The sequence below is a fragment of the Nelumbo nucifera genome, chromosome 5 (assembly GCF_055504915.1).
Source record: "Nelumbo nucifera cultivar China Antique chromosome 5, China Antique-T2T, whole genome shotgun sequence".
NCBI lineage: Eukaryota > Viridiplantae > Streptophyta > Magnoliopsida > Proteales > Nelumbonaceae > Nelumbo > Nelumbo nucifera.
Genome location: NC_142653.1, coordinates 6,137,307 through 6,163,669, shown reverse-complemented (window position 1 = coordinate 6,163,669; position 26,363 = coordinate 6,137,307). Strand labels below are relative to the sequence as shown.

Below are 26,363 nucleotides of genomic sequence, written 5' to 3'. Positions count from 1 at the left end.
GGCGGTCGTTAACTTCTGGAGGGACCTCAGCCTGGAGATGAAAGATTTCATGGCCGAGGAGAAGCTTGTGCGAGCTGGGCTGAGTCCTCCTGGTAGGCCTCCACCTCGGCGCTTATATTACTCTTTCTTACTTTGTATTTACTTCACTTCGCGACTAACTCCTTCCTTTTTCTCTTGCAGAAACTATGTCGGACGTCGATGCAGAAAACCCTCTGACGAGCTTCTAGAGAGGGAAGAAGAGGAAGGCCTCAAAGAAGTCTCGCGCGGGAGGCCGGTCCTTCAACTACCGTCCCACACGAGGTCGCAGCGCCAGAGCCGATCTCAGCCGAGCTTCCGGAGGAGGAGGTCCATCCCCAACCTCCTATCGTGGACCTGGACGAAGGAGCTCCGCCTCACAAGCCCAAGAGTGCTTCTGTGCCTGAACCTCAGCTCTCAAAGGAGAGCATAATGACCATGCGGCTCGGGCTCCTCAAAAGCAAGGACGTCGTTTTTCCTGCTGAAGTCGCGGAGTGGGCTGACATGCCCACAAGTCAGCTCGGGCTCCACTAACATCATGACACATGGCATCTCGGAACAACTGGGTGACACCCAGAACCACCTAGGCGACAACTTGCCTTAGCCAAAATGATGGAGTGCCAACTAGCGACCTGGCACTGTCGCCGACCTGGCGACCTGCCCCTGTTGTTGACCTAGCGACAAGCCTCCACCGTCGACTTCGTAGAAACCTAGCCAACGACCTCATTCACGACTCAGGGCAACTAGCAACACCTCTTCCAGGGCCGACCTGTGGTACCTCATCAATATCGGCTGAAGCGACCTCGACATGGGGAGCGACCTCCCTCGAGGGCTTGCCGACCTGATTGAGGTCCAGATGGCGACCTACGAGACGTGCTCGTCGTCGACTTCTGCATGCATCCAATCACTCCCAGGTCTCTCGGAAGTCAGCTCTCACACCGAATGTTTTGGGAGAAATCGAGTAAGGCACAAAGATTGGCCTATGTGCACGACTACCTCCAGACGTGTTGCGTGATGCTCACGCCAAACAATGCCTATATAAAGGCATTACCTCCAACTCTAGGGGGGAAATGTGCAATTTAGTTCTCGCAGCTCTCCAGCTCTCTCACATTTGGCTATCTTAAAATCTCTGATTCGCCAAATTAAGCATCGAAGTGCCCACCCCAAGTAAAGCAACCCGGGTACTCTGACATTGTTTCCTTGCAGTTCACATCAAAGCCACATCTCCAGCTCGTCACCACTCAGTTAGGCAACAGAGCCATCTCTCCAGCTCGTCACCATTTAGCTAGACATCAGAGCCACTTCTCAAACTTGTCACCACTCAATTAGACATCAGAGCCACCTCTCCAGCTCGTCACCATTCAGCTAGGCATCAGATCCACCTCTCCAGCACATCACCATTCAGTTAGGCGTCTAAACCACCTTCCAGGTAGGAACCATTCAGCTAGGTATCCATACCACATTCCAAATAGGGATTATTCAACCAGGCATTCGAGTCACCTACTAGCCAGGAGCTGCCGAAATGCACATCATCTATCAATACAGTGCATGAATAAAACAAGGGTGAAGTTGCACATGAGTATTTAGCCCATGCCACACGTACCAGATCTCGCAATCCATTGAATTTCTGATTTAATACACTGACACGACAATACGACATACCATAGCAATTTTAAATCAAGCTCTTTTGCTAAAGCAATCTATCTCAGTACATTACAAACAACCCCTTAACTTTAATTCTTGGGCTATGAGAAGTAGCATTGTTCAATCCCCTGACCTTCTTCGACAGTTACATGGCAAAAAATAATAATACACAGGTTGGAACTAAAAAACAATAATAGAACAGTAACAAAAATAAAATGCAAATAAGATTCTGCAAACAAAAAATAACTTTTTCACTTTTCTTGATGGATCCACAACACTTGAACACAACCTTAGACTTCACAAAGCTCTGATAATACAATCCGAATTGGGCAGAACTTCTCGGAGGTTTTGATAGCCTTCCAAAAAAGAGGATATTCAGTCAAGTGTTTTTGTGACTTCTACACATTCCCTTTTATAGGTAATTGCCACAACCTCTCTCCTATGAAAGAAGAAATAAGAGCCGTTACCAAGGATAAATTCACCAACATTAATCTTGTTCTACCCCTTCGTATTGAGACAAGTGTCTCAATGATCATGGTTTTAAACCACATGACCACTCAGCCCATTCTAAGCCAAACAAGTCAAAAACAGTAATTGGTGTATGTTTATAGAAAACAAATAACCACCCCGTGAGTAAGTCAAGTGTCTCAATGATCATCCAACTTAGACCCAAATAACCACCCCGTGAACAAGTCAAAAACAGTTTATAGAAAAAAATTTTATTTTTACTAGAAAAGAAATAATAATATGTAATAAAAAACTGTAATTGGTGTATGTTGTAGTGTGTTCACAGGGATGATATTATTAAGCTACTCCATCAACGTGTGGCTTTTCACATGGCCTGTGGATTCTACTATATGTTGAGATTCCAAATCGAGGGTTTATGGCCACCCGTTCCAACAGGAACTTATTACTATAGCAAATGTCGAAGTTACTATTAACCCCTGGCACTTCCTACGGCTTTACGTCTTTACCCTCAGCAAACGGTGGGCAAGTGGGACCCGCTTAACTCATACAAACCCGCTCATTTACATAGTGGATTGGAAATGGTTTGTTGGGGTAACTTATATTGGTCGGGTTGTGAGTCCCTGTTGGGTTAATAGTATATGAATGATTCAAGTTTAAGTTGCCTACATATTTTCTCATTATTTCCTATTTCGTTCTTTTAGGGCTGGATTAGACAAAGATATATTCAACCCAAGGTTTTAAAAGGCTAAAGGTGAAACGGCTGGGTCTCATGAACAATAAAGACACGAAAAATATAAAATTAAGATCTTATATGGCTTGTTTGATATTCAAAGGGATGTATTACATACACATTTTGAATCATGCAAATCTTTTTTTATTTTATTTTTAATTTTTTTCAAAATTTCATAGCAATGTTTATTTTTATGTTATTTATAATTATTAACAAGAATTGAAAAATAACTTAAAAAGGAGTATCAATACACCAAAGATATGATATGATACAATACAATACACCCAATGCGAGGGTAAGTGGGCAAATAGGTAAGCTATTTTCTTACACATTCATATGCATTTATTTGTTATTTGTATGCTTATTTATTTGTTCAATACACTAATATTATTACAATATAGACTGGACTCAGGTTGAAAAAATTGGACTTGATTTCAGGCTCTTTTCAAGCTCAAGCCTCAAGCCCAAATTTTAGGGTTGAACCCGGGTTGACCACAAGCCCAGCCCAACCTGCTAGAAATGCACCCTCAACCATTGGCATTGATAGTGTTCTCTTCGGCTTGCCGGTCTAGGGAGAACATCAAATAGCAGACTGTGATACATCGCCGCATCTTTGGTTTAGTCCATCACTAAAGAATGGGAAATAGTAGTCAGCCACAGAGGCTGAGCCCTTCACGACTTAAGAATGGGAGATAATAGTCTTTGGCACACTAAGACGAGACTGAGATGCATGGAGATTCAAGCACCCTTCACTCAGACTTTGAAAACACGGATATGAAGGTTAGTAATTAGTCTTAAGGGCAATTTGATAAGTCTTTTTGGAAAGATTTACTGGTAGATCTGACAATCCAAAGACATTAAATCTGACAATGCAAAAGATTCACATGGAACTTCCCGAAAATCACCCATTTTGGGCTTCTCGGGTCTTTTCGGCACATAAGCTTGATCTACAGTAAACCAAATAAGAAAAGACCGAATTGCAGTCAGTCGGGCTTGTAAATAACCGACAGACCTCTTGGACAAGCCAAACAGAGACTTGATTCTAGACCGTCAAGTCTGCCTACAATATGTTAAAGAGTAAATATAAAAAGCGTTTTTAATTAAGTAATCTCACAAGCCATAATAATAAAAATGGCCAGTACATTTGGATGACACCAATACATATGAATGGCAAATGGGTAGTGCCATCACTGGGTGTGGTCTGGGTCAGGTCTAAATAAAACGAGTACCAAACCAATTAGTAAAACAAGTCCCAGTTAATAGTCAAGTTATTAGGTTCCAGAGCCGATTATACTGAAAACAATGTATATTTAAATAATAACAATTTTAAAATTTGATAAAATAACCTCACTATTTCAGGAAAGAAAAAATTAAAGCCGCAGAGTTATCAATCGCAACAAAAGTCATGGAACCAGAGGGGTATAATCAGTTCGCTTGGTTTGCGTTTATCGGATAGCCCGGACCCATTGACTGCCCTACCAAAGGGTTGGTGAATATGGTAGTGTTGGTACACAACCCAACCCAACCATATTATTATTAATTTGGCAGGTTTGAGTAAATAGAATATTTCGGTAAATAAATACGAATGATTACAATTAACGCAATTATAAGTAATGTTATAAATTCTGCAAATTTGGAATATAATTAACATTTATGAAGATGGATGATATTAAAATTCAACAGACAGTAGCATAAACCTCTGCTGGAGTGATCGTCAAAAAATTCAGACGAAAAAGACGGGCGTATATTGTGTGACCATGATATATTCCATTAACAATGACTTATAATCAACAATTCACAAACTTTGTAGTCTCCGCACTTCATGAATGAATTATAATAAACAATTTATGTGAACAAATCTTGAATTTCTAAACTGCAAGACAAGATGAGGTTAGCCTCGACATGGAATCATAAAATCACCCCAGCAAGAGTGCGGTTGACATCGTAATTAGCTAGCCCTGCATAAGCCTCACATGCATCTGAAATAAGCAGTCAACAATCCGGGTTTCTTCGAAGGAGATTGCCCCAAACGATCCCCTCCACTTAGAAACAGACCGTCACACAATGAAAGAAATATCTCATAATAGCCTGAATTAAAAAAAAAAAAAACCTCGAAAGCTCCTAAACTTGCATTTTTTTCCAACGACTTACCGGTTATCTCTTGAGCCGACAACTCCTATCATAATCGAGTGGGTGACCCAGGTGCTATCAGAGAAGAGATGGAAGAGGGGATGAAGCAAGGAAAAAGTAGCCTATATTTTTAGCATCTTTGTGACTAGTCTCCCTTTTTTTTCCAATAAAAACAGACCGTCACACTACGAAAGAAATATTTCATAATTTCCTGGAAAAAATCGAAGGCACCAAATCTAGCATTATTTCTAATGATGGTTTCCCCATTCTCTCTTCAACCCACAACTCCTATCATTTCAGGGAAGAGATGGAAGAGGGGAGAGGACAAGAAAAAACTAGCGCATATTTCTAGCTTCTTCGTGACTAGTTGCCTCGTCTTCTGCAAATCAGAAACAAGACAGAGGCCTTACTGAACCGATTACAAGTGCCCACTATTGCATTAACCACTTAGTTATCATTCTAGAGGTTATAAAATCATGGCCTTCATGGCTACGCCTACGTCCAGAGATATGATGAATCAAAAGAATATTTATCAAATCAATAGAAAAACCTTTCATAATGAAAAAGTAAATAAGAAAGGACAATGCCAGCAAATTACAACACTTGCATGGAAAATAAGAAAATATTCTTAAACCTCAAAACCACAAATGATGCCCACCTCCACTACTCTACCATTCCAAGGCAAAAAGGCAACCAATTTAAAGATCGAATCCCCTTCACCCAAGATCCCCCTGAAACAATTTCCCCATGATCACATCCCCCCAGTCATCCATGCCTTGGTAGATCACAAGAAATGCTCAAGTAAATTTCTGTTTATTTAGTGTCCATCCTACCTATGGCTATAAATAGTTTCATAATTAGCAAGTTTCTCAAGATAATCTCTGGAGCATGTTCAAGAGAAAAGCAGAATTTCGTTAGATGGTAGCAAAAAGAATTGTAACTAGTTCTAGTTGCTGAAATAAGGAAAAAAAAGATGGCACAGAATTTATAAGTCTGGGAGAATTGGAACAGTAGTATTAGAACCTATCTGTCCACTAGAAAAGGTGGCCATTCAAAGTTCCAACAGTTTTTACATAGCCATATACCCCCAGGCCAGTCGGTTCTGGTGAATCTGCTCAGGCAGAAATATAGGCTGTACTATTAGAATTACATAAAAATTATAGTTGAAGGGAGTTATAGGTAATTATACAATGGATAAGAAGTGATTATGACAGGTGGTGGAAATATAAGGGAATATAAAGTTGGCAATGGAATTGAGACCAGACAAAAAAGGGTTACCAAGAAAGGGTGAGCAGATGGGGCTAGGTGCCTACTTAAGGGGTTTTTGACTCACTGCCGATTTAATAATATGGCTTGTTTTGTAACTAGCTGATGAGAATGATTTCCTGCATATATGGTAATCTAATAAAACGGATTGATTAGTTCCTTAGGTTTTGTTTAATTATGCTTCACTTTAAGATATTATACTTCAATTGTTCTTCTCAATGGGCATTACCTATCAAAGCAGTTTGAGGCATGGCAATACCAGCTAAAACGAGGATTTTTGTTTATAGGTAGGTAATACACATAAAAATCAATACTAGTGAGAAAATATATTCTAATTCCCAATCTCGTATCCATTCAAATCTAGTATTTGGAGTTATTCTTTTCGCCATCTGTTATTGATAAAAAAAAAATTATGTTCTATATTTGGATACCTCAGTCCACCGTTGATTATAGGATGTTTACTCGGTGCTTCTAGTCTCTAAATTATAGACATAGGTAAAAATATGTACAGATGAACAAGGGAATATTTCTTTGGGAAGAAAAAACGGAATAATAGTTAAAGGGAAGACTGGAACAAAGAAACTCCTATAAAAAACATTTTTGTGAAGGTGTACCATTAGAAATTTTAGTGTTGTTTGTTCATCACCAGGAATTTTGATAAACACACAGCAGCTCCAAGAGATTTTTTTATAGTAAACAAATTAGTTAATGGGAAAAAAACGAATACTCTCATCCTTCTCCCCCTCACCTACAAACTCTTTGTCAACCGCCCTTCATTCTTCATCAACATATTATTCTTCCCTGTCCTCACCTTCCTCCCAAACCTCCCCCATTCCCCAACTGCTTTCCTTTTGTTATATTCTTCCCTTCTGTTTTTTTTCTTTCAAGTGTTCAACTGCCTTCCTCACCACCCCAGCTCCCCCCAAAATAAAAGGCTGAGAGACATCCCAATTGCCACTTGTCTGTCAACCAGTCGATCAATACCCACTCTTCCGATCTTCCCTTCTCAGTGTAATGTTCTTTTGGAATCTCTTCAACTCCACTCCCCCTCCTTTCCTTTTCGTCCTCAACCTGAACTTCCTCATCAACAATTTTTTTTTTCAAATCTCCCGATCATTCGCTTTCCCCACTCTATCAACAGTCACCTTCCCCACGTCCTCCTTCCCAACTTCACCTTCATTCCCTTCAGCAAACTTTATCCTAATCCTTTTTCCTCCTCCCCTGGCGAGACTTCAATTTTTTTTTAGTTGAAACTAATCCTGATGCCTTTTTGACCGAGCCTACTTCCAAAGAATTTGCTTCACCTCTGTCCTTCACAGAATTCTGACCTCTAGCCATGATTTTCAACCCCTTCCTCTTGTAGATTTTCTTCAAACTGCAGCAAGGACCGTCCCCAACATGCCCTTCCTTAGAGATGCACAGGTTCATCCTTTCCAGCACTAAATGGCACTGATTTCCCATTAAAAATGAAGCACACTTCAAGGAAACCAGACCCAGAAGGAAACCCAGATGGAGAAATCATCCTGTACTCAGAAAGGCTACAAGACACACAAGAAAAAAAAGAGGAAAACAACCTCTTGCTGTGACATAAATCATCATGTCATGCTCTTAGAATAGTTGGGATCCACTAAAATGTGTGTCCGGAAGTCTAGTTGGAGACAAAAGTTTACAAGAGAGGGAGAGAAACAAAATGATGATGAGACGAATTAGTGTTCCACTCTCATCCAATGGAAAGAATGACTGTTAATGAAAAGGATTCTCATTTCTAGTTCTCAGTACTCAATCAGAGAGAGGCAGTGGCTATTGTAGACCTTTCAAAGTTTTCTTTTTGTTCTTAAAGATTGAGAAGAAAACAAAACAAGCTTAACATTTAATGCAAATACATGACGTCTAAAACATATTTATATATAGAAAGAGGCCATATCTGTCCTCTCAAATTGGAAATAAATGTACTAAAATAAATAAATAAATATTAGACAAATATTATAGTCAGGTTGAATGGGATCTTATAAAATCAAATTGGATCCATCTGAATTTGATCCAATAAGTAAATCAATCCTGTTTGCTGATTCAAATTTGATTTATAGAAATCAGGTTGGATCAAAATCTTTCTTAAGTAATACATTTGTTCAAACAAACATTAATTTGTCCTCTCAAATTGGAAATAAATGTACTAAAATAAATAAATATTAGACATATATTATAATCAGGTTGAATGGGATCTTATCAAATCAAATTGGATCCATCTGAATTTGATCCAATAAGTAAATCAATCCTGTGTTGCTGATTCAAATTTGATTCTTTTAATGATATCACTGAATCCAATTTATACAAATCGGGTTGGATCAAAATCTTGCTTAAGTAATACATTTGTTCAAACAAACATTAATTTGAAATCCAAAATAAATATGAAAATATCCAGCAGTCTGGTAACCACCCAGTAGCATGGCATGGAGTTCCATAAAACAAGTCCAAATCATGTGAACATACCAATTGGATGGTTCATTTCACATGCTTTCCAATGACAAAAATAACCAGCAACTCTCCACTATTACCACCATGCCACAAGTTATTTTTGAGAAATTTAATTAAAAAAAAAGGCATTAATCAAGGTGAAGAATCAAAAAAATACTCTAATTTACAGTGTCTATCCAGCTACTAATAGATGAATGTGGGAATGATCATTTACCCCATATAGTAATATATATTCATCCCTTTCTATAATTGTTCCAGAAACTTAACCGAATAGCTGAATTTCCAAAATCCAGTAAATCAGAGACATATTAGAACTGCAACAGGTTCTTTATTATTTGCACAAACAAGAGATCTTAGGAAATTTTGATTTCATACAAAAAAGAAGTGACCCAACATCTAGTAGTACAAGTCAATGTAAAAATTGCAGAACCTGACCCAGTAGGTACTATATATTTCTACATAAAATAGGGCAATATGTACTTATTTGGAAGTGTATTCCAATCCAATCTGGCAAGTCATGTATCCAACCTTGCAACCCCTCTCAAATAAGAAAATTATCTTGGACTTGATACTAATCTATTGAGACAACAGAATAAACAAAGCCATCAACTCATCAAGAAATTTAAAGGAATCACTGTAAAAGGAATTTTGGAAGCATGGCCAATTAAAAAAGCAACTATATGGATGTATGAAAAACATATATATACTGATCATGATATCTACCAAATGTAATCAAGTAAACTGTTAATATTAATATTTTTGAGTGGAGAAAGATGGGAAGAAAAGGAAAAAACAAAAGCAGAAAAAGGAATCAGTAACGGATAGGACAAAGGGAACTACCGGATTTCCCCATCCTCTCCAAGTTCCCCATCTTCAAGCTCCTCATAAGCACCATTTCTACGGGAACCATCCCGGTGGTCCCTTTTATGTCTCTTATGCCTGCTTTCACTATCTGATTCAGGTGTGTATGCATGCTGCACAATATACAACATAAAATTAAAATCCTCCCTACTATGCTCAAATACAAATTAAAAAACCAGATTTCATATCCCATAAAATAGAAAGGGATTAATAACAAAACTCATCACCGTACCTTCCTTGATTTTTTGCGGTCACTGTTATGTCTACGGGACTTCTTTGAATCCTCTTTCTCATCCTTTTCAGAGCTCACATCATCTGCTGTACTATGGTGGCGTTTACGATGTTTCCTGTCTTTGTCTTTATCCCTGTCCTTGTCCCGGTCCTTGTCTTTCTCCCTTTTCTTGTCCTCTTTGGAGACATGAATGTCAGTTACATCAATGTTTTCATTCTCTGTATCATCCTTTTTAGATCTCTCTTTTCCTTTTTCTCTCTCACGTTCTTTCTCTTTTTCCTTTCTTTCTTTTTCTTTCCGCTTTTCTTTCTCCTCTCTTTCCTTTTCTTTTTTGACCTACAAGTCAAAGAAGTTCAGACAATAGGTTATTTTCTTAATTTCACAGTATTTCTGTCTCTAGAGTTGACAAATTCATTAAATAACTGAAAAAATAAACAAATAAACTAGCTAATAAGTGAGATAAACCACCAAAAATTAATAAGTACACTTAAAATTTGATCAATTGAAAAGAACAAATACTACGTGCGACCTCTTATTTTTACAATAAATTTAGAGGAAATATTAGCATTAGCTTTTTCATAACAAAAACATCCTTGGCACAACTAGAAACCAATTTACATCTAGTACAGCTAAATGGAGAAGTTCAGTGAATGAATTGTTTTCTCCTTTGCGTTCGCTGCGTCTTGTATCCTCTTTTACCAAAAAGAATGGAGAAGTCCAGTGCAGCCAAGAAAGCTTGCTTTCACTTGAAACCAAACTCAAAATTTAGAAAAAATAACACCCAAAAGGTGGTCTATTTAGATGCACAATCAGTACAAAAAGCATAAATATTCGGGTTTGAATTATTTGACAGAACCATATGTTGACAAATGTAAAAGATGTAAGTAAACACTGGATGACCAGATGTCCCCTACGCAAAAAATGAAGAATCAAAAATAAAACCATGATCAGTACAAAAAGCATAAATATTCAGGTTTGAATTATTTGACAGAACCATATGTTGACAAATGTAAAAGATGCAAGTAAACACTGGATGACCAGATGTCCCCTACGCAAATAATGAAGAATGAAAAATAAAACCATGATGAATCATCCCCCCCCACGCGGCATCTCAATCATGAATGAAAGTACCAAGTGCAAGAACCTAAATTGTGACATACAAAAGGTAACTCTCAAGAAATAACTTCATCACTAGTTCATTGAAACAAAGCAATGTAAATCCAATCTTCAATAGGTTTATAATCACACATTATTGCTGGTTCGCCTTGTCTCATAATACTCAACACATGTGGACCCCACATAAATGCTACCTATGCTTTTAAGTTTCTTTTATAATACCAATATTTGTTCGTTTTTGTGTTTTACCAGTACACCACCATATCCAGTCAACCCATCCTAAGACCTCAGATAGCTGGGACCATGATTGGTAATGACCTTTTAACTTCAATATCATATGGTTGGTCTGCAATAGTAAGTTGTATTAGCACTGTTCCTCATTCTTATTTCAGATAACAATGCCTAAAGGCCCTGAACATCTGCATAATATCTAGCTACCTACAAATAAAAAAAATGAAAAAACGGAAAATTTATGATATATGAAATATCAAACATGTTAATGAAACGAACAGTCCAAGTGGTGCTGATATAATTCAGGTACCTTTTCCTCCTCACGCTTCCGCTCCTTCTCTTTTGCCTTCCCTTGCAAGTGTATGATATACTCCTCAAAGATCTCCCTTCTAAAATTCTCATCCGAAATGGATCTAAAAAAGTGCATTTCACCAGCAAACGAATAAATGCATTAATTAGCTAGTTTGTCCAACAACTAATGTCATTACAGTAATTAGTATGCATACCTATACTCTTGGCTATCCTCAAATAGTGGTTTGGACTCTTCCCATTTAGAGGATGCAGTAATTTCCTGTAGATCAAAGCAGTTGGAATCAAATAAAACAAACTAAAAGCCACTCTTAACCAAAGCATTGAATAGTGACAATGTCAATACCACTCACTAATGCAAAAACTTCTCATACCTTAATGGAGTGTAGTAGTTCAGAAAAATCATCAGCCAAACGTTGACGCTTTTTAGCTTCCTTTTCCTCTTTCTCCTTGATCCTTTCCAGTAGCTCGTCAAACACAAGCTGCAAGCAATGTTGGACGTGGAATTAAATTCATAGCATAGGCAAGTAGTTAAACATGACCAACAGATAGTAAGAATGGTAGGCACAAAGCAGGAACCATCACAGAAGAACTCGAGGCACAAAGAACAAGGTGATCTGTGTCAGTGATTTAAAAGGCACACCTAGGGACATTTTAGGGTATGTGCCTCGCCTTGGTCCTAGGCACAGCCCTTTCTAAAGGCACACGCATGCGCCTTGTGCCTCAGACCAGGCATGCGCCTTTTGAAAATTTGACACCTTTTTGCTTTGAGAACCCCTATTTGCTAATGTTGTCATTCATTCATCCTAATAAAATATTTTCTTAAAAGGCAATTAAAATTATAAATTCATTATTTTTTGTGTGAGAACTAAGAATTTAACACCTAACATGGACTTGTTTGGGCTTGCCTCGAGGGGCGTGGCACAAAGGCGGTTCGTAGAATCAGGAGTGTAATATGTTTTACATTTCATTAGCTACTTGAAGTAATGCAATTGTGTGAAAAAACAGATTAGAGGTTTTACATGCTTGAAAATGTTTTATATGTTTGATTTTATTTTTAAATTCTCATCTGATTATGCTTTACATCTTATGTTTATGGATTTTAATTTTAGATATATGGTTTTTTAAAACATTTATTTTAAAATTTAAGTTTATATTTTTATTAATATTGTGTTTAATATTTTTTATTTTATTGAATTTTTTTACTTTTTTAGCATTTTTTGTGTTTTGTGCCTTACTTCAAAAAAGGCACGTGCCTCGCCTTGCGCCTCAAGCGCAAATTGACCTTTGCACCTTTTACGGGCCTTGCGCTTTTAAAACATTGATCTGCATGCCTACTCAAAACAAGGTGCAAAAATGCCACAAATTAAAAAAAATGCAGAAAATTAAAATTATTAAACATATTAATTTAAAATATTAATTTTTAAAATGAATGTTTTAAAAACACTATTATCAAAAATTAAAATACAAACATAACACGTAAAAAATATTGAAAATGAAAATGTAAAAAATAAAATCAAACATAACATATAAAACATATTGAAGCATGTGAAACTTTCAATCACTTTATTTTTTTCCCAATTGCATTTCTTCAAATAGTTAACATGTTGTTAAACATTTTGTATTCCTGATTCTACGAGCCGCCATTGTACCAAGCCCCTTGAGTCAAGCACAAACAAGTCATTGTTAGGGTCTTAAATTTTTAATCTGAACAAAAGGATTTTATAATATTATTTGACTTTTAAAAATATCTTCTATTAGGATGAATGAATGAACAACATTAGCAAAGGTGAACGCTGGTGCTGAACTGCAAACTGCACCAAGCGCAAACCTAGGTGCATCAGGCGCATGCCTTTTGAAATGTTGCACCTGACGCCTATGCAAGGACCACAAGATGCATACCATAAAATGTGCCTCGCATGTTCACCTCAGGCACACCCTTTAAATCACTGAGTTGGACTTACATTTTATAGATTTTTCCTTTTAGCCAAAGTAATATTCACCTATCACCTCAGGCACACCGTTCGTTTTGCCCATCCTGCTCTAATTCTATGTGCAACATCCTCCTCAATCTCTACTTTGTTATGAATTATTGAACCAAGGTAATGGAAAATATCACATTGCATTTTATCCTGGTGCCCAATCCTAAGCGTACCCTGGTTTACACACCTATTATTCTAATTTATATTGCATATATTCTGTTTTAGTTCTACATATTTCACCTCCTATTTCTAATACAGTTTCCATTAATCTAATTTTCATCTAAAAGGAAGACCCATTGTAACTCTTGAATATGTTTAGTCAATTCATCTATGGCAAATAAAGAAAGACTATGTGCTGAACCTTGGAGAAGACCCATTGTAAATCTAAAAACCGCATCTCTCCCCCACAGGTGTTATGACATTGCTTTTCGATCCTCACACATATCCTTAACTAGGTCTGCATACCTATTTGCAACTCCTTTCTTACCCAAATCGCACCATAATGTACACATCTTTTGCATCTTTAGGATAGCATAGCTAAAAAAACAGAACCATCATGGAGTTGGTTATGGCTTGGATTGGTCTCTTAATAGTGATTATAAGAAGCAGAATACTAATAAGGTTGTCATTCGGTCATAGAGACTAATACAATTTAAAGCTCTTAAGTGAGGAACATTTATTCTTTCTTGGCATCATTTTTGTTCATAATATTCCTCATTCTCAGCCAAAATGCAAATGTGTGTGTGCATACACACTAACACACAAACACAGGAACAACATTTGGGGTCCACTCAAGCATCCACTAACATAAAAATGTTAGTGGGGAACCAACATAAAATATAGCAACAGACATAAAAAATGTAAATCAACTTTCAATGAAATAAATTTACCTTAAAGTTGATATCTGATATTGATGGGGAACCAACATGCTCAGCTATAGCTGCTTTAAAGTCTTCAATCGTCCAAGTTGATGCCATACTAATCTGAAAATATAGCAACAGACATTTAGAATAGTTAACTATGTAATAAAATAATAAAAAGAGGAAATAAAACAAGAGCGGGAATTAAAAAAAAAAAACAATACCTTTCCCAACTTTATTGCATCCTTTATTCGAGTCTTGTCATCATGATACTGCCAAAAAATAAAAATTAGGAAATCTATAATAGGTTTCTAAACTAAAAACGAAAATATGCAACCTATTTGATTCATAATTACTCGTTTGAATATGCACCAAAGTTGTCAGATCAAGTAGCAGCCAAAAACCAGTTTTCCAATCAGTTCTTACATGTTACAACAATAAGATCCCATCAGCCCATCGTTTTAAAAGTGCAGGGCAATTTGCACCCGAGGCACAAGGCGCAAGACAATGTGCACGCCTTTTTGAAGAAAGGCGCAAAAATTCCAAAAGAAATTCTAAAATTATCAAAAAAACGTCAGAAATTTTAAAAAATGCCAAAAATTCAAAAAAAATCAAAAAATATTAAACATAATATTAATAGAAAATATAAACTTAAATCTCAAAATAATTGTTTTAAAAAACCTGTTATCTAAAATTAAAATACATAAACAAAACAAGTAAAGTGTATTCAAATGAAAATTTAAAAATAAAATGAAACATATAAAGCATTTTCAAGCATGTAAAAGCCCGAAATCTCTTTTTTCCTCAATTGCATTACTTCAAGTAGCTAATGTGATGTAAAACATATTACATTCCTGATTCTACGTGCCGCCTTTTAAATCACTGCATCAGCCTGTTATAATTGAGCCCATAGTTGTCAAGGCATCACCTAGGTGCCCTTGGCCGGGCACCTCACCCAAGGTGGGTGCCTTATATAACATCATTTATATTGTTGTGTCTTATTAACTCATGTGTTAATACATTTTACTATATGCTATATATATAACTTTTACTTTGCTTTAATGTTTTACCATTGAAATTTAAAAGATCGAAGGGTTTTGAGGAGAGAAAAAGAAAGAAAGAAAGAAAGAAAAAGAAAGAAAGAGGAAAGAAATAATAGAAGTATAAAGAGGTTCTTTTTTCTATTATCTCTCTCTAATTAAATAAAACAGAAATTCCATCCTTGTTTTTTCTATTTTACTTTCCATCTTGCAAGCTTATCATATAAACTTAATAAACTTCCTTAGTTGCTAATTGATACGAATTTGCTCTATTAAATACTTACTATAGTAGTATTATATTTGAAAATAATGAAATTAAGATATGTACAAGATTTTTTATCTTTTACATGTAATAATTTGCCACATTTTTAGAGTAAATTTAATCTTCTTAAATCTTAATAAAGAGCATTGCTATTTTTTAATTAATATACATGCCAAATGGTATATAAAACTAGGGAACTAGCCAAAAGTTGATTCTTTAGATTATAAAATTCTTATCACCTAGGAGACTAGGCACCCCAATGTCACCCAGAATCGCCTAGACGCCATGAAAACTATGATTGAACCCAATACAAGTGATTTCTATGTACTCCTCGCTTAGCTAGTCCATCCACCAATCCATTAGCAGACCTTCTAGTCCAATACAGAAACTTTAATGCATATTTCTTCACCACAAATATCCATGACAAAGGAATTACAAAGTTGTAATTTGCACTGACCAGATTAAGGAGTCGCATTGCATCTGTCAATAGATAAACATTTATGGTGTTGTATATCTAACATAGCTTTTAGTTTAAACTTACATTTGCATTTAAAACAGTAAAGATCCCTGTGATTTAAAAGGCACGCCTCAGACGTGCCCAGGCGCACAGACGAGGCACTTTTTTTCACGATCTATACCTCATGTATCACTTAGGCCCAGGAGAAGCCCCTTTGAAAAGGCACACACCTAGTGCGCCTTCTGCACTTTGCACCTCAGCTCAGGCGTGTGTCTTAGTTAAATTTTCTAATTTTTTTAATGCATCACTCTTAAGAAACTACTACAGGGCCATGGTAGAATGTAAAAACACCTGTTTCTCCAGTTCTTCTGAAACATCTTCAAATAAATCTTTTGGTGTTGATCCAGATGTGTTTGAGGACACTGCCACATAAGCAGGCAAATCCTTGACCTGAATTGCAAAAAACAAAGAAATGGATAAGGAAAAACGATTACCAATATAGAAGCAACACAACTTCAATTATATAAGCCTGTTACATTGAACTTGTATTCAAAACCAAACAAACTACTGCATCACCTTCATGCAATAGTCACGCCAATGAGTTTTGGCAGTAAGTGTCCCAGCAGTTACATGTTCTTCCATCAACTTACGGAATTCATCTCGGTTTTTTCTTTCAGCTCGCCTAAGTTGTTCCTACATTTGTGTTGCATGGAATGAGGATGAAAAATAATCGCATTTCCACCACTATAAAAAGTATGTTTTATTAGTAACCATTAAAAAAAAAGTATTTCCCCCACACCTTCTGAATCTTCCTCTGCTCTTCCTCTTCCTTCTCCAAGTCGCGTATGTATTCCTGCAACAACACTCCAAAATCAGTCACTTTGTTTGTACTGCAAATTGCAACGATAAAAAAGGACACTTCAAATTGGGTATCATAACAAACAAACTCCAATATGCAATGTTAACAGTGAGCATCTTTCATCATCTTTGTTTGTACTTTAACAGTGAGGAATTTACCTGGAAAATTTCCAGTCGGTCAATTTTTTCAAGACGGGAGCATCTTTCATCATCCTCCAATCGATCTTGCACTTTCCGCCATTGACTGTTTGCCTGTTAACAAAAAGGAATAATAAAGGGTAGATGTTTATAAAAAGATTGGATTTAAGAAGTGAATAATAAATAAGAAGCTCATTTTAAAGAAGCTTACCTTGATAAAGTCACACGACTCCAGAAATTGTCTGTACTCCATTATGTTTCGTTTATGTTCCTCTTGTGCTTTTGCTCGTTCCTACATAGGAACCACATAAAATGAGTACTAAACAAACAGATATTCAACAGATATTATTAAACTTTAAACTGCTTCAAGACTTCATGTCAAGCATAAAATTAGGAACAGAAAAGAGTGCTCACAGGAGGGGTGGGATCAAAACCCATGGATCTACAGGCTCTGTGCAGTATGACCGGTAGGGGTGTTCAAATTCGGTTGATAAACCAAAAAATGAACCGATCGAAACCGAATAAGCTAGTTTGATATGGTCAATTCAGATATCGGTTTGTTTCGGGTTGGTTGAGCTTTTCAACCAAACCGAACCGAAAACCAAATTAGTGGCTGTATTTAATTAAGTACATTAAATATATAATATTCCATTCAATACTTTATACTTGTTAATTAATAAAAATTACCTTTTTCAATAGGTAATGATCAATTCGCAATTCCCCATTGTGCTTTGGGAGGTTGGGCCTGTTCCAGCTTTTAAATAATAATAGTTAATTAAATAGCCTAGAGAATCTAAACAACTAGAGTATTAAAGTCTAGACTAATTATTAATTATTCATTAATTGTTTGTGAAGAATGAGTGTAATTGCTTTAATAATTAGTCATTCAACTGTTCATTAAATGACTGTAGTTGCATTAATTGTTAATTAAAACCAAGGTTAAAGATTAATAGCTAGGTGTTTATTAATCATTAAAACCCAACCGAACCATATTCAATTCGGTTAGGGTTAGTTCGGTTGGGACTGGGAGGGATGGTCAAACTGAATAGTCGGTTAGGTCTTCGGTCCTAACCAAACCGAACCGACCGATTGTACACCCCTAATGACCAGTGGTCAATATAGATGCTTTCAACTGCAGCATGGAGAATGAACATAGGATGATAGAGATAAGGATTAACCCAAAATATTTTTGGACTCAAGCATGCAGATAAACATTGAGTGGCAAAAATAATAAAAATGCATTGGCAATAAAAAAGATACTAAGAACCCCAAACACTATAGCCTTTTTATTGTTAACACTTTGTAGCCTTTTTTCTATAACCAAGAATTAATCCATTTACACATGCTTAGTATAATAAAGATAACAAAGTCCATTTGTGCATAAACAATCAAACAAAGGTTCTCTTGAAGGTCTCGAGGTTAACCTATATTGGTGAAACGAGGAATGGAAGAATTTTCTTGGCCTACAAAAAGAGGGAGAATTATGTGGAGATATGCTCACGCTGCCATGATTTGGACTCTTTGAGAAGAAAGGAATGCTAGCATCTTTCAAGAAAGGAAAGGAGCAGTCAGGAATTGAAAGACTGTGTGTTGCATAGGGCAATACTTTGCCTGAAGACTTTGGAAATCTTTCATCAATTCTCTTTTAGTGACCTTTGGAGAAACTGGTCAGCAGTAGTGAGGTGTTCACCTTTAAAGGACAAGTCAATTACAAGCTGGTCTCCTCCATCTGAAGGCTAACTGAAGCTGAACTTTGATGGAAGTAGCATGGGTAATCCAGGATTTTCCGGAATAGGGGTGTCTTGGGAAATGAGAAGGGAGAGATTCTGTTGCCTTATTTGGGCCCTTTAAGAGTTGGAACTCTATCAGAGCAGAGCTATTAGCTGCTGTACAAGGGGTGCAATTTGCAAACCAGCTGGGTGTACAGCATCTAATAATTGAAAGGGATTCCGAAGTGGTGGTGGGCTGGTTGAAAAATCCTGAAGATGCAATATGGCGTTACAAGAGTGAAATGAAGAAATTCAGTTGGTTGACAAGGAATATGTTGGTCTCTTTAGAGTGGGTGGGGAGATCAGCAAATACTTTGTCCGATGTGTTAGCCAAGCAAGGGGTAAATAGGGAAGAACTGTTTTGGGCTCAGCTGTGATTCCTGTATTTCTTTCCTAGTTTACTTGTAAGATTCAAGGAGGGGCTGCAGCTCACGCCTCTCCCTGGGATATTGTGTGAATTCACAACTCTAAATCAGCTTTTAAATTAATAAAATTTACTATTATTCATCAGAAACAACAAGGAATGGAAGAAGAAGATGATGATGGATGATGATGTTTTTATAGTTATTCCTTCAGCTTACAAGATCCATGACAGCCAAAAGCAGCCATGAAAAAATGAAGTAAGGCAATATCTACTTCTACTTCACTTTACAATGTAAATTTCATACCCAATAAAGTATGAAGCTGTGACCTTGCTGTATCCAGGTAAATTTCATACCCAACACTGAAATCAAACCATGCCCCTTTTTTCATTTTCTCTAAGAGAAAAATCTTTCTAAAGAAAATACCCATCTTAGAACTGGTGGAAAGTAGTTTTACCTAGTTAGCAGCAGTAATTTAAAAGAGCAAGGCGCAAAAAAGGCATAGGGTCAATTTGCGCCTGAAGCGCAAGGCGAGGTGCGTGCCTTTTTGAAGCAAGGCACAAAATTATAAAAAATGCTAAAACATAAAAAAAAATTGTCAGAAAAATCAAAAATATCAAAAAATATCAAACATAATATTAATAAAAATAAGAACTTAAACTTTATAATAATGTTTTAAAAAACCTATTATCTAAAATTAAAATACAGAAACATAAGACGTAAAGCATATTCAAATGAGAATTTAAAAATAATCAAACATATAAAACATTTTCAAGCATTTAAAACCTTTAATCTCTTTTTTCACTCAAACATAAGGCGCACACCCTGAAATGCGCCTCGGCACGCCTTTTAAATCACTGGTTAGCAGTCCACCTCCCCAATATTTTACCTCCCTAAATATTGCTTCAAAACAGTTGTGCAAAACTCCTTTATAAAGTTCTAGAAATCATCCTGATGCAACATTGGCGGCCCCAAACTATCTGACCTCAAGCCCATATCCATGTGAAGGTCATAGGTGAAAACCCAAGAAGAAGCCTGTTTTTGTCATGTGGCTGTGGGCCAGTCCATGATACCCAAAAGCCAATAACCTACAGTCCATAACCCATTTTTTGACTCATCCCAATTTGAAAATTGCTATAGTAGGCTCACTTGGAAAGCCCAAAAATGGAATACTCCACAGATGCCCAGGAGATAAGATCCGTCAGAATATTCTAACTTCTAAATGCCTGGTAATTTTGTAGTTTTTGTTTCCATGCTTTACAAGACAATCTAGCCTTGAAGAATTTCAATTAAATGGTTTTGTAGTTTGGACCCATTGAATGGAAAACAGAAGTGTGGTAAACAGTTGTCTTTACTAATGAAAATTAAAACAAAGTACTAAAGAATGATGCATTCATCTTTTAGCCAGCAGAAGGATATAAGGTATGTTCAAAAAATCTAAATAGATATTACCTTTTTCTGAAGTTCCACCAGATAGTTTTCAAAAAGATCTTCCCGATCTCTAGGTCGCTCAACAGCTTTGAATCGTTCATCATCCTCAAACATGGATATGGCTTTGCTGAAAGATTGTCCAGAACATTAATTATAGCACTTAAATAGCAATGCAAAATAAAACCATGAGATCTGGACTCCAGAATTCTCTTTTTTATCTTTTTCGAAAGAAATGTAACTTTCCTAATTGAGTGCAAACTAGACAACAGATGGCCCTTCCAAAATAGATAATTAGACTTCAATATTATGTACATGGAGTTTCTATCATTCTAAAGGCCCACCGGTTAATGAATGCTATAAGCTTAACCTATGATCGGAAAAAGGGAGGTTCCCATGTTGCTATTGACTGGATAAGAGGGGCATTGATCCTTATGGAATATCTAATTACAAGGGATCCATAAATTGACTATTGAGTGATGGTTTCCAGAGGGAACATTCTCTGGCCAGAGGAATTTTAGGGAGGAATGAGCAGATAGTGTCTGTAAAAGCTTATCAATTGGACATTCAGGCCAAAATTTTAGACCTTTTTTATATATCTCCTATGCATCTATTTCTTTGAAATGATAAACAAAGCCACTAATTATTATGCATTATTGATAAGAAAAAGGTGTAAGAGAAGATGCAGACCTCCATCTCGTGGATGAGGTTAGCTCTTTGGACTCCTGCAATGTAATTCAAGTAAAAATAACAGCATCAGAAACAAAGACTCATAAGTTAATAGCATATAGCACATTCCCAGAGCAATAACTTACTTCTAACATTTTTGTGAATTCTTCTCGTGCTCTTTTCTGCTTCATGCGTCTCTCCTCTGCCTCCAGTTTCTTTCTCTGGCCCAGGTACTGACATATAATAACAAACAGAATGTCAACAAATTGATTAGGTGTAAGAGATGTATAATTGTACAAAAAATAAACAAATAATGAACAGAACTCCATTGCCAAAAGGGCTACCTCATTAAAAGCTTGCTTCCGTTCTCCAAGAGTTTTCAAAGCACCATATCTCTTGTCATTAATTATTACCCTCATGGCCTAGGATTTTCAATAGAAACATCAATATCAAATGACTACATAGTATTCAGAAAGGCTTAGAATAATGCTGATGTAGTTTGCTTACCTGCTCCCAAGTCCAGTCAGATTCAACATTTGCAGATTCCAAAAGTGCTTTAAAAGCATTTTTTGCCTCCTGATAAAAGATATTAATGCATGCCATAAATTCTCAGACAGCACACAACTAAAAATCAACCGTGAAAGGCAAATCCAAAGTCCCTACCAGCTTATTCGCATATACCAAAGGTTCATCATCAATTGTTTTCTCCTCAACTGGAGTAATATTGATTTTGCCTGCAACAGCCATCCCTTTCTTTGCTTCCTAATAAACATAAACAGCATCCACATGTCAAAAAAAGCACATATGTGCCATAAAATGAGAAAAGCATGTCACTCAAAAAAATGTGACCCAGATGGATTAATTTCAACAAAATCAGATGTAGCATATTTTCTTTTTGATAGGCAATCAGATGTAGCATAATCAGCATCACATACAATTACCCATAATAAAGAGGAGAGATCTAAGATAAGAACACAGAAAATGACAATTCTGCTCATAATGTGGAGATGTTGATTAGTAATGCTTATTTAAAAAAACACAAAAATAAAGCAATCCTCATTTCTTTATTTTTTTGTGGGTGTAGTTAGAAGAGAAAAATATTGAGCAATTTAAAATTGAATATTCTATTTCAGCCAAAGAAGTCCATGGAAGCAAAGAAAAGTGCACTGCAAAAGCTTTCAGATGTAAAGATTTTGGTAAAGAGGTTGAGATTTGCAGGCTCAAGGTAATTGGCTAAACCAGAAAGGAAAAATTATTACATAACCTAGTATGAAGCAACAAGAAAATAGCAGTGACTGAAAAGAAATGAAAGTGGAGAAGATAAACTAGGGAACAAGAGAATAAACCTATACGGTCTGCCTTCTAACATCTATGGATTAAATTCAACCAAAGAAGCTAAATTACAGATGGCATAGTTGAACACTAAACATAATGGCAGGGCATCCCTTTATGGAATAACTGAGTGGCACATGAAAAGGGTGGAGAGATACAGTTGAAGACTTGATATTAGAGCCATCTCAATAAGCATCATGAAAAGAGATCATTGTTGGGCATGTTAAGGATTCTGACAATTCATGGAATCTTGAGGAACACTTCTACGAAATATTTTCCTTTTTCTGTTTGCATATTTGACAAAAATGAACCAATAATGCAAATGATGACTGCCTTTTCTCCTTAGAACATTAATAAGTAACATTTTTCATCATGCCAGGTCAGAGTTCTAGATATATCCTAGATTCTAAATTGTGTGTCCATGACTCCATGTCCATGCAACACTGGCTACATTGATAAAAATACAACTAACAAGAGATAACAGGTGACAAGACACAATTCCTGAACCAGGGGACATCAAGGGTAGAAAAGTAGCTCCAAGCTATTCTCCCTTCCATGTAGGGCAGCTAGTACCATTGCAACCAAAGACCCAGTTGCCCATTTAGAATTTTGCCAAATCTCTCTAAGGCTGCCTTGTTGGTATTCAATTTTCAAATGATTCAAATCCTTAAATCGTCAATTTCATTACTGAAAAGTGTTTCTGTGGCTCTGATATTTGTCATTATCACTACCAAATTTTTCTTCTGATGGCTCAAGATCACACTGTGATTACCCAACAAGGACAAGTGTGCTTCATTAAAAGCCCATTAGACTGCCTTAAAAGCACATATTTTATCTTCATGAATAAATTTATTAAATCATCTAGACAAATTCAATACATTACCAAGCTCTTGAGAGGAGTGAACCGTATACATACCTAAAATTTGGAAATCGTTGCATAGTGATCACTCACTACAACATGCACCCTCACATTTCTCTGTCTAAGAGTTTACCATTGCACAGTTTACAACACCCAAGACCCTTAATAGTCAGGACCAACATTGGGTAATTGCCCAGCTTAAGATGTCAATTCAACAGATTAAAATGATTACCAACTACTTATGCTTTATAGAGTTAAGTCAGTTCAATCCACACACATGTATTGCGGAAGCTTTATAACTTTTGTAAATTCCAGTAACAAAAACAAGGATTATTAAGATTTAAGAATTACCAAATTTCAGATCATAATTCATACTTGAGTTGTAGATGCATACTTTCAATTTGTTAAAAAAGATGAGCAGTACCTCCAAATCCTGAGCAGAAGCTCCATCCACAGAAGCTGCAACATCTTGAGTAGACACATTCTCAGCACTATTCCTGCAAATGTGGGCATGTAAAGGGAATTCTTTTTAAAAAATCGATTACCAGACAAATGCTAAATCATAAGCAAGTTTGCAACATCTAGGAGCTTCTAAAGATGCATACGTTGCTGTATTATTTGCACTGGCAAAAGCAACAGGAACTCCAGCACCGCCTGGAACAGAAACTGGTACGGTAGCAATAGCTGCCGCAGGAGAGTTGACCCCAACTGCACTCGTTGTTACTGCACCAGGTACAACAGGAACAGCTTGTGATCCAGAAGACACCACAGGGAGTGGATTAATAGCAGCAACAACAGGTGTCACTGGTACCGGGCTTGAAGCTACAATGGATGTCACAGCTGATGTAGCGCCAAGTGGATTAGCTGCAGCAGATGGTGTTTCAACTGAGGATACAGTGACAGTAGAAGCGGTTTGAGAGGCCATGGTAGTCTCCGATTGTATGCCCTGACTAGCTGCCTTTTCAGCCTGTTCACGTGCCAACTGAAGTGCAAAACACGATTACAAAATGCAAAAAGAGGGAATAAGATAATCCTTAAAAGTTGGGAGCAAAAAACAAATATCTCAACAAATTCTAATGTGACACCTTAAGTTCGTCAGGCATTGTCCATTTGGATTGTTTAGTTGCCTTGTTGTAGTAATACCTGCAAAAACCTCAATATTCAGATTTAAATAATTTGCAAAACACATTAGCCAGAACTCTAGTCAGAGTTTTTTGAAGGCAACAGATGATATAAAAGCCAAAGGGCCTTCTAGCGTCAAAGGCACAAGGTAGGGCATATGACAGGACAAAGAAAAGTGGACATTTTTGAAAAAAAAAGTATAAGATAAATAAATAACATTAATACATAAAAATATGGAAACTCAAATTTCTTAAAAGAAATTAAATTTTTCAAAAAGATGATTAACTCAAGTCAAAATGCATAAGTGTAGCATATAAAACAAATTTAGGGCTGGTTTGGTTCATAGGAAGAATACGGGTCTGGAATCGGAATCGGAATCCCATTCCTGCTGGAATGGCATTCCCCCATTTGAGGGAATGGTCATTCCCCCCCCTCCCTTGGGAATGAAATCCCATTCCAGCTTATTTCAATTCTGACTCCGATTCCTGTCTGAACCAAACAGACTATGGGAAAAGACCATTCCGATTCTGATTCCAAAGGATTTTGATTCCTATTCCAACTACAAACCAAACGGACCCTTAAAGTGAAAGTGAAAGCAGACAAATGTAGAGCATAGAGAAGTTATTAAAACACTCAATTATACAAGCATGTAAGCTTTTCAATGTGTTTGTCTATCTCCTAGTTACATTACTTATAAGAAGGTGTGCACCTGGGGTGAAGCACAATGCACACCAGGTGCATGCCTTTGAAGCAGGTTGAACTTGGATTGAAGCAAGTGCATGACTGCAAGCCTTAAAATGTGCCTAGCATGTGCACATAGGTATACTTTTTATAATACTGACTCTCTTATATAACATTTATCTCAGTAAAATGAAGAACACTTATAAAACTGGAACTTATCACGCACTTCCTCCCTTCTGGAGTTGTAAATTCCTTCCAGACAGTCGATGCATCTGCCCTCTGTAATAGTGACAAACTGAATGAGTGATATTGAAGTTCAGCACATAAAATTAATTTCTTTCACAAAAAGAAGTTAGAAAAAGGAATTACGATCAATATACAAGATGCTATCCTATTCATATTAACCAAACTCAACATAAACCTACCAAACAGCATGAATTGGTAAATATCACAATACAGCCAATAAAGTGATAAGACTCGGGTAAATGAAATTAGCATTACACAAATATTTAACAAAAAGAGGAAATTGCACAGAAAAAGAACAAATATTGAAAAATATTTGAAGAAGACTACAACAGATTATAAATATCCAAAAACAGCAAACGTCCTTCTATCTTGCCCCCAATCAGCCACGTCATGCATATGGTTCCATCCTTTATTTCAATATTTGCAATTTTCCTACAAGAAATCTTTCTCGAATGTCTCATGCCAAATAAACAAAATTAACAAGCCATCCATCAAATAAATAAATAAAGGTAATCTTAGATTTGAGGTCATTTAACCTTTATTTTGCCTGGTGTAGCAGCAACGAAGGAATCTAATATAAACTCCCAAAACAAACTTATCAATACCTTCAAGAACTTTCAGATAATGTTATATAGTCATTGGACCTGGTAAGCCTACAAGCCCTGTCCATAATCACCATATGCATGAATATGCCATTCTCTATTCAACAAATTATGGTAAACTCTTCCACTAAAAAAGGAAGCACAGGAACCAGCATCTTTACATATAAGAGTATTAGTACTATAATCCTCATTAAGCAAACTTGCCAATTCCAATATATA

The 26,363-nt window shown here is 36.5% G+C and overlaps 1 protein-coding gene across 7 annotated transcripts in view; it reads right to left on the bottom strand.

Annotated features, from left to right (window-relative positions):
- Positions 1–4,805: 4,805 nt before the first annotated feature.
- PRP40A (pre-mRNA-processing protein 40A) overlaps positions 4,806–26,363 on the bottom strand; it is a 34,385-nt gene continuing 12,827 nt past the window's right edge. The window contains exons 8-31 of one of the 7 annotated variants that reach the window (XM_088887093.1): positions 25,523–25,575; positions 24,579–24,636; positions 24,099–24,475; positions 23,918–23,990; positions 21,966–22,064; positions 21,810–21,878; positions 21,647–21,724; positions 21,449–21,535; positions 21,324–21,358; positions 20,658–20,763; positions 17,286–17,366; positions 17,096–17,188; positions 16,878–16,931; positions 16,655–16,771; positions 16,430–16,528; positions 14,544–14,591; positions 14,350–14,442; positions 11,852–11,959; positions 11,675–11,739; positions 11,479–11,581; positions 9,822–10,157; positions 9,569–9,702; positions 5,174–5,198; positions 4,806–4,920 (exon numbers count right to left, since the gene is read on the bottom strand). In XM_088887093.1, coding sequence (XP_088743219.1) covers positions 5,189–5,198; positions 9,569–9,702; positions 9,822–10,157; positions 11,479–11,581; positions 11,675–11,739; positions 11,852–11,959; positions 14,350–14,442; positions 14,544–14,591; positions 16,430–16,528; positions 16,655–16,771; positions 16,878–16,931; positions 17,096–17,188; positions 17,286–17,366; positions 20,658–20,763; positions 21,324–21,358; positions 21,449–21,535; positions 21,647–21,724; positions 21,810–21,878; positions 21,966–22,064; positions 23,918–23,990; positions 24,099–24,475; positions 24,579–24,636; positions 25,523–25,575 — 2,376 coding nt within the window. In that variant the 3' untranslated portion in view covers positions 4,806–4,920; positions 5,174–5,188. The other 6 variants (XM_088887089.1, XM_088887092.1, XM_088887090.1 and 3 more) reach the window with 6 other exon arrangements.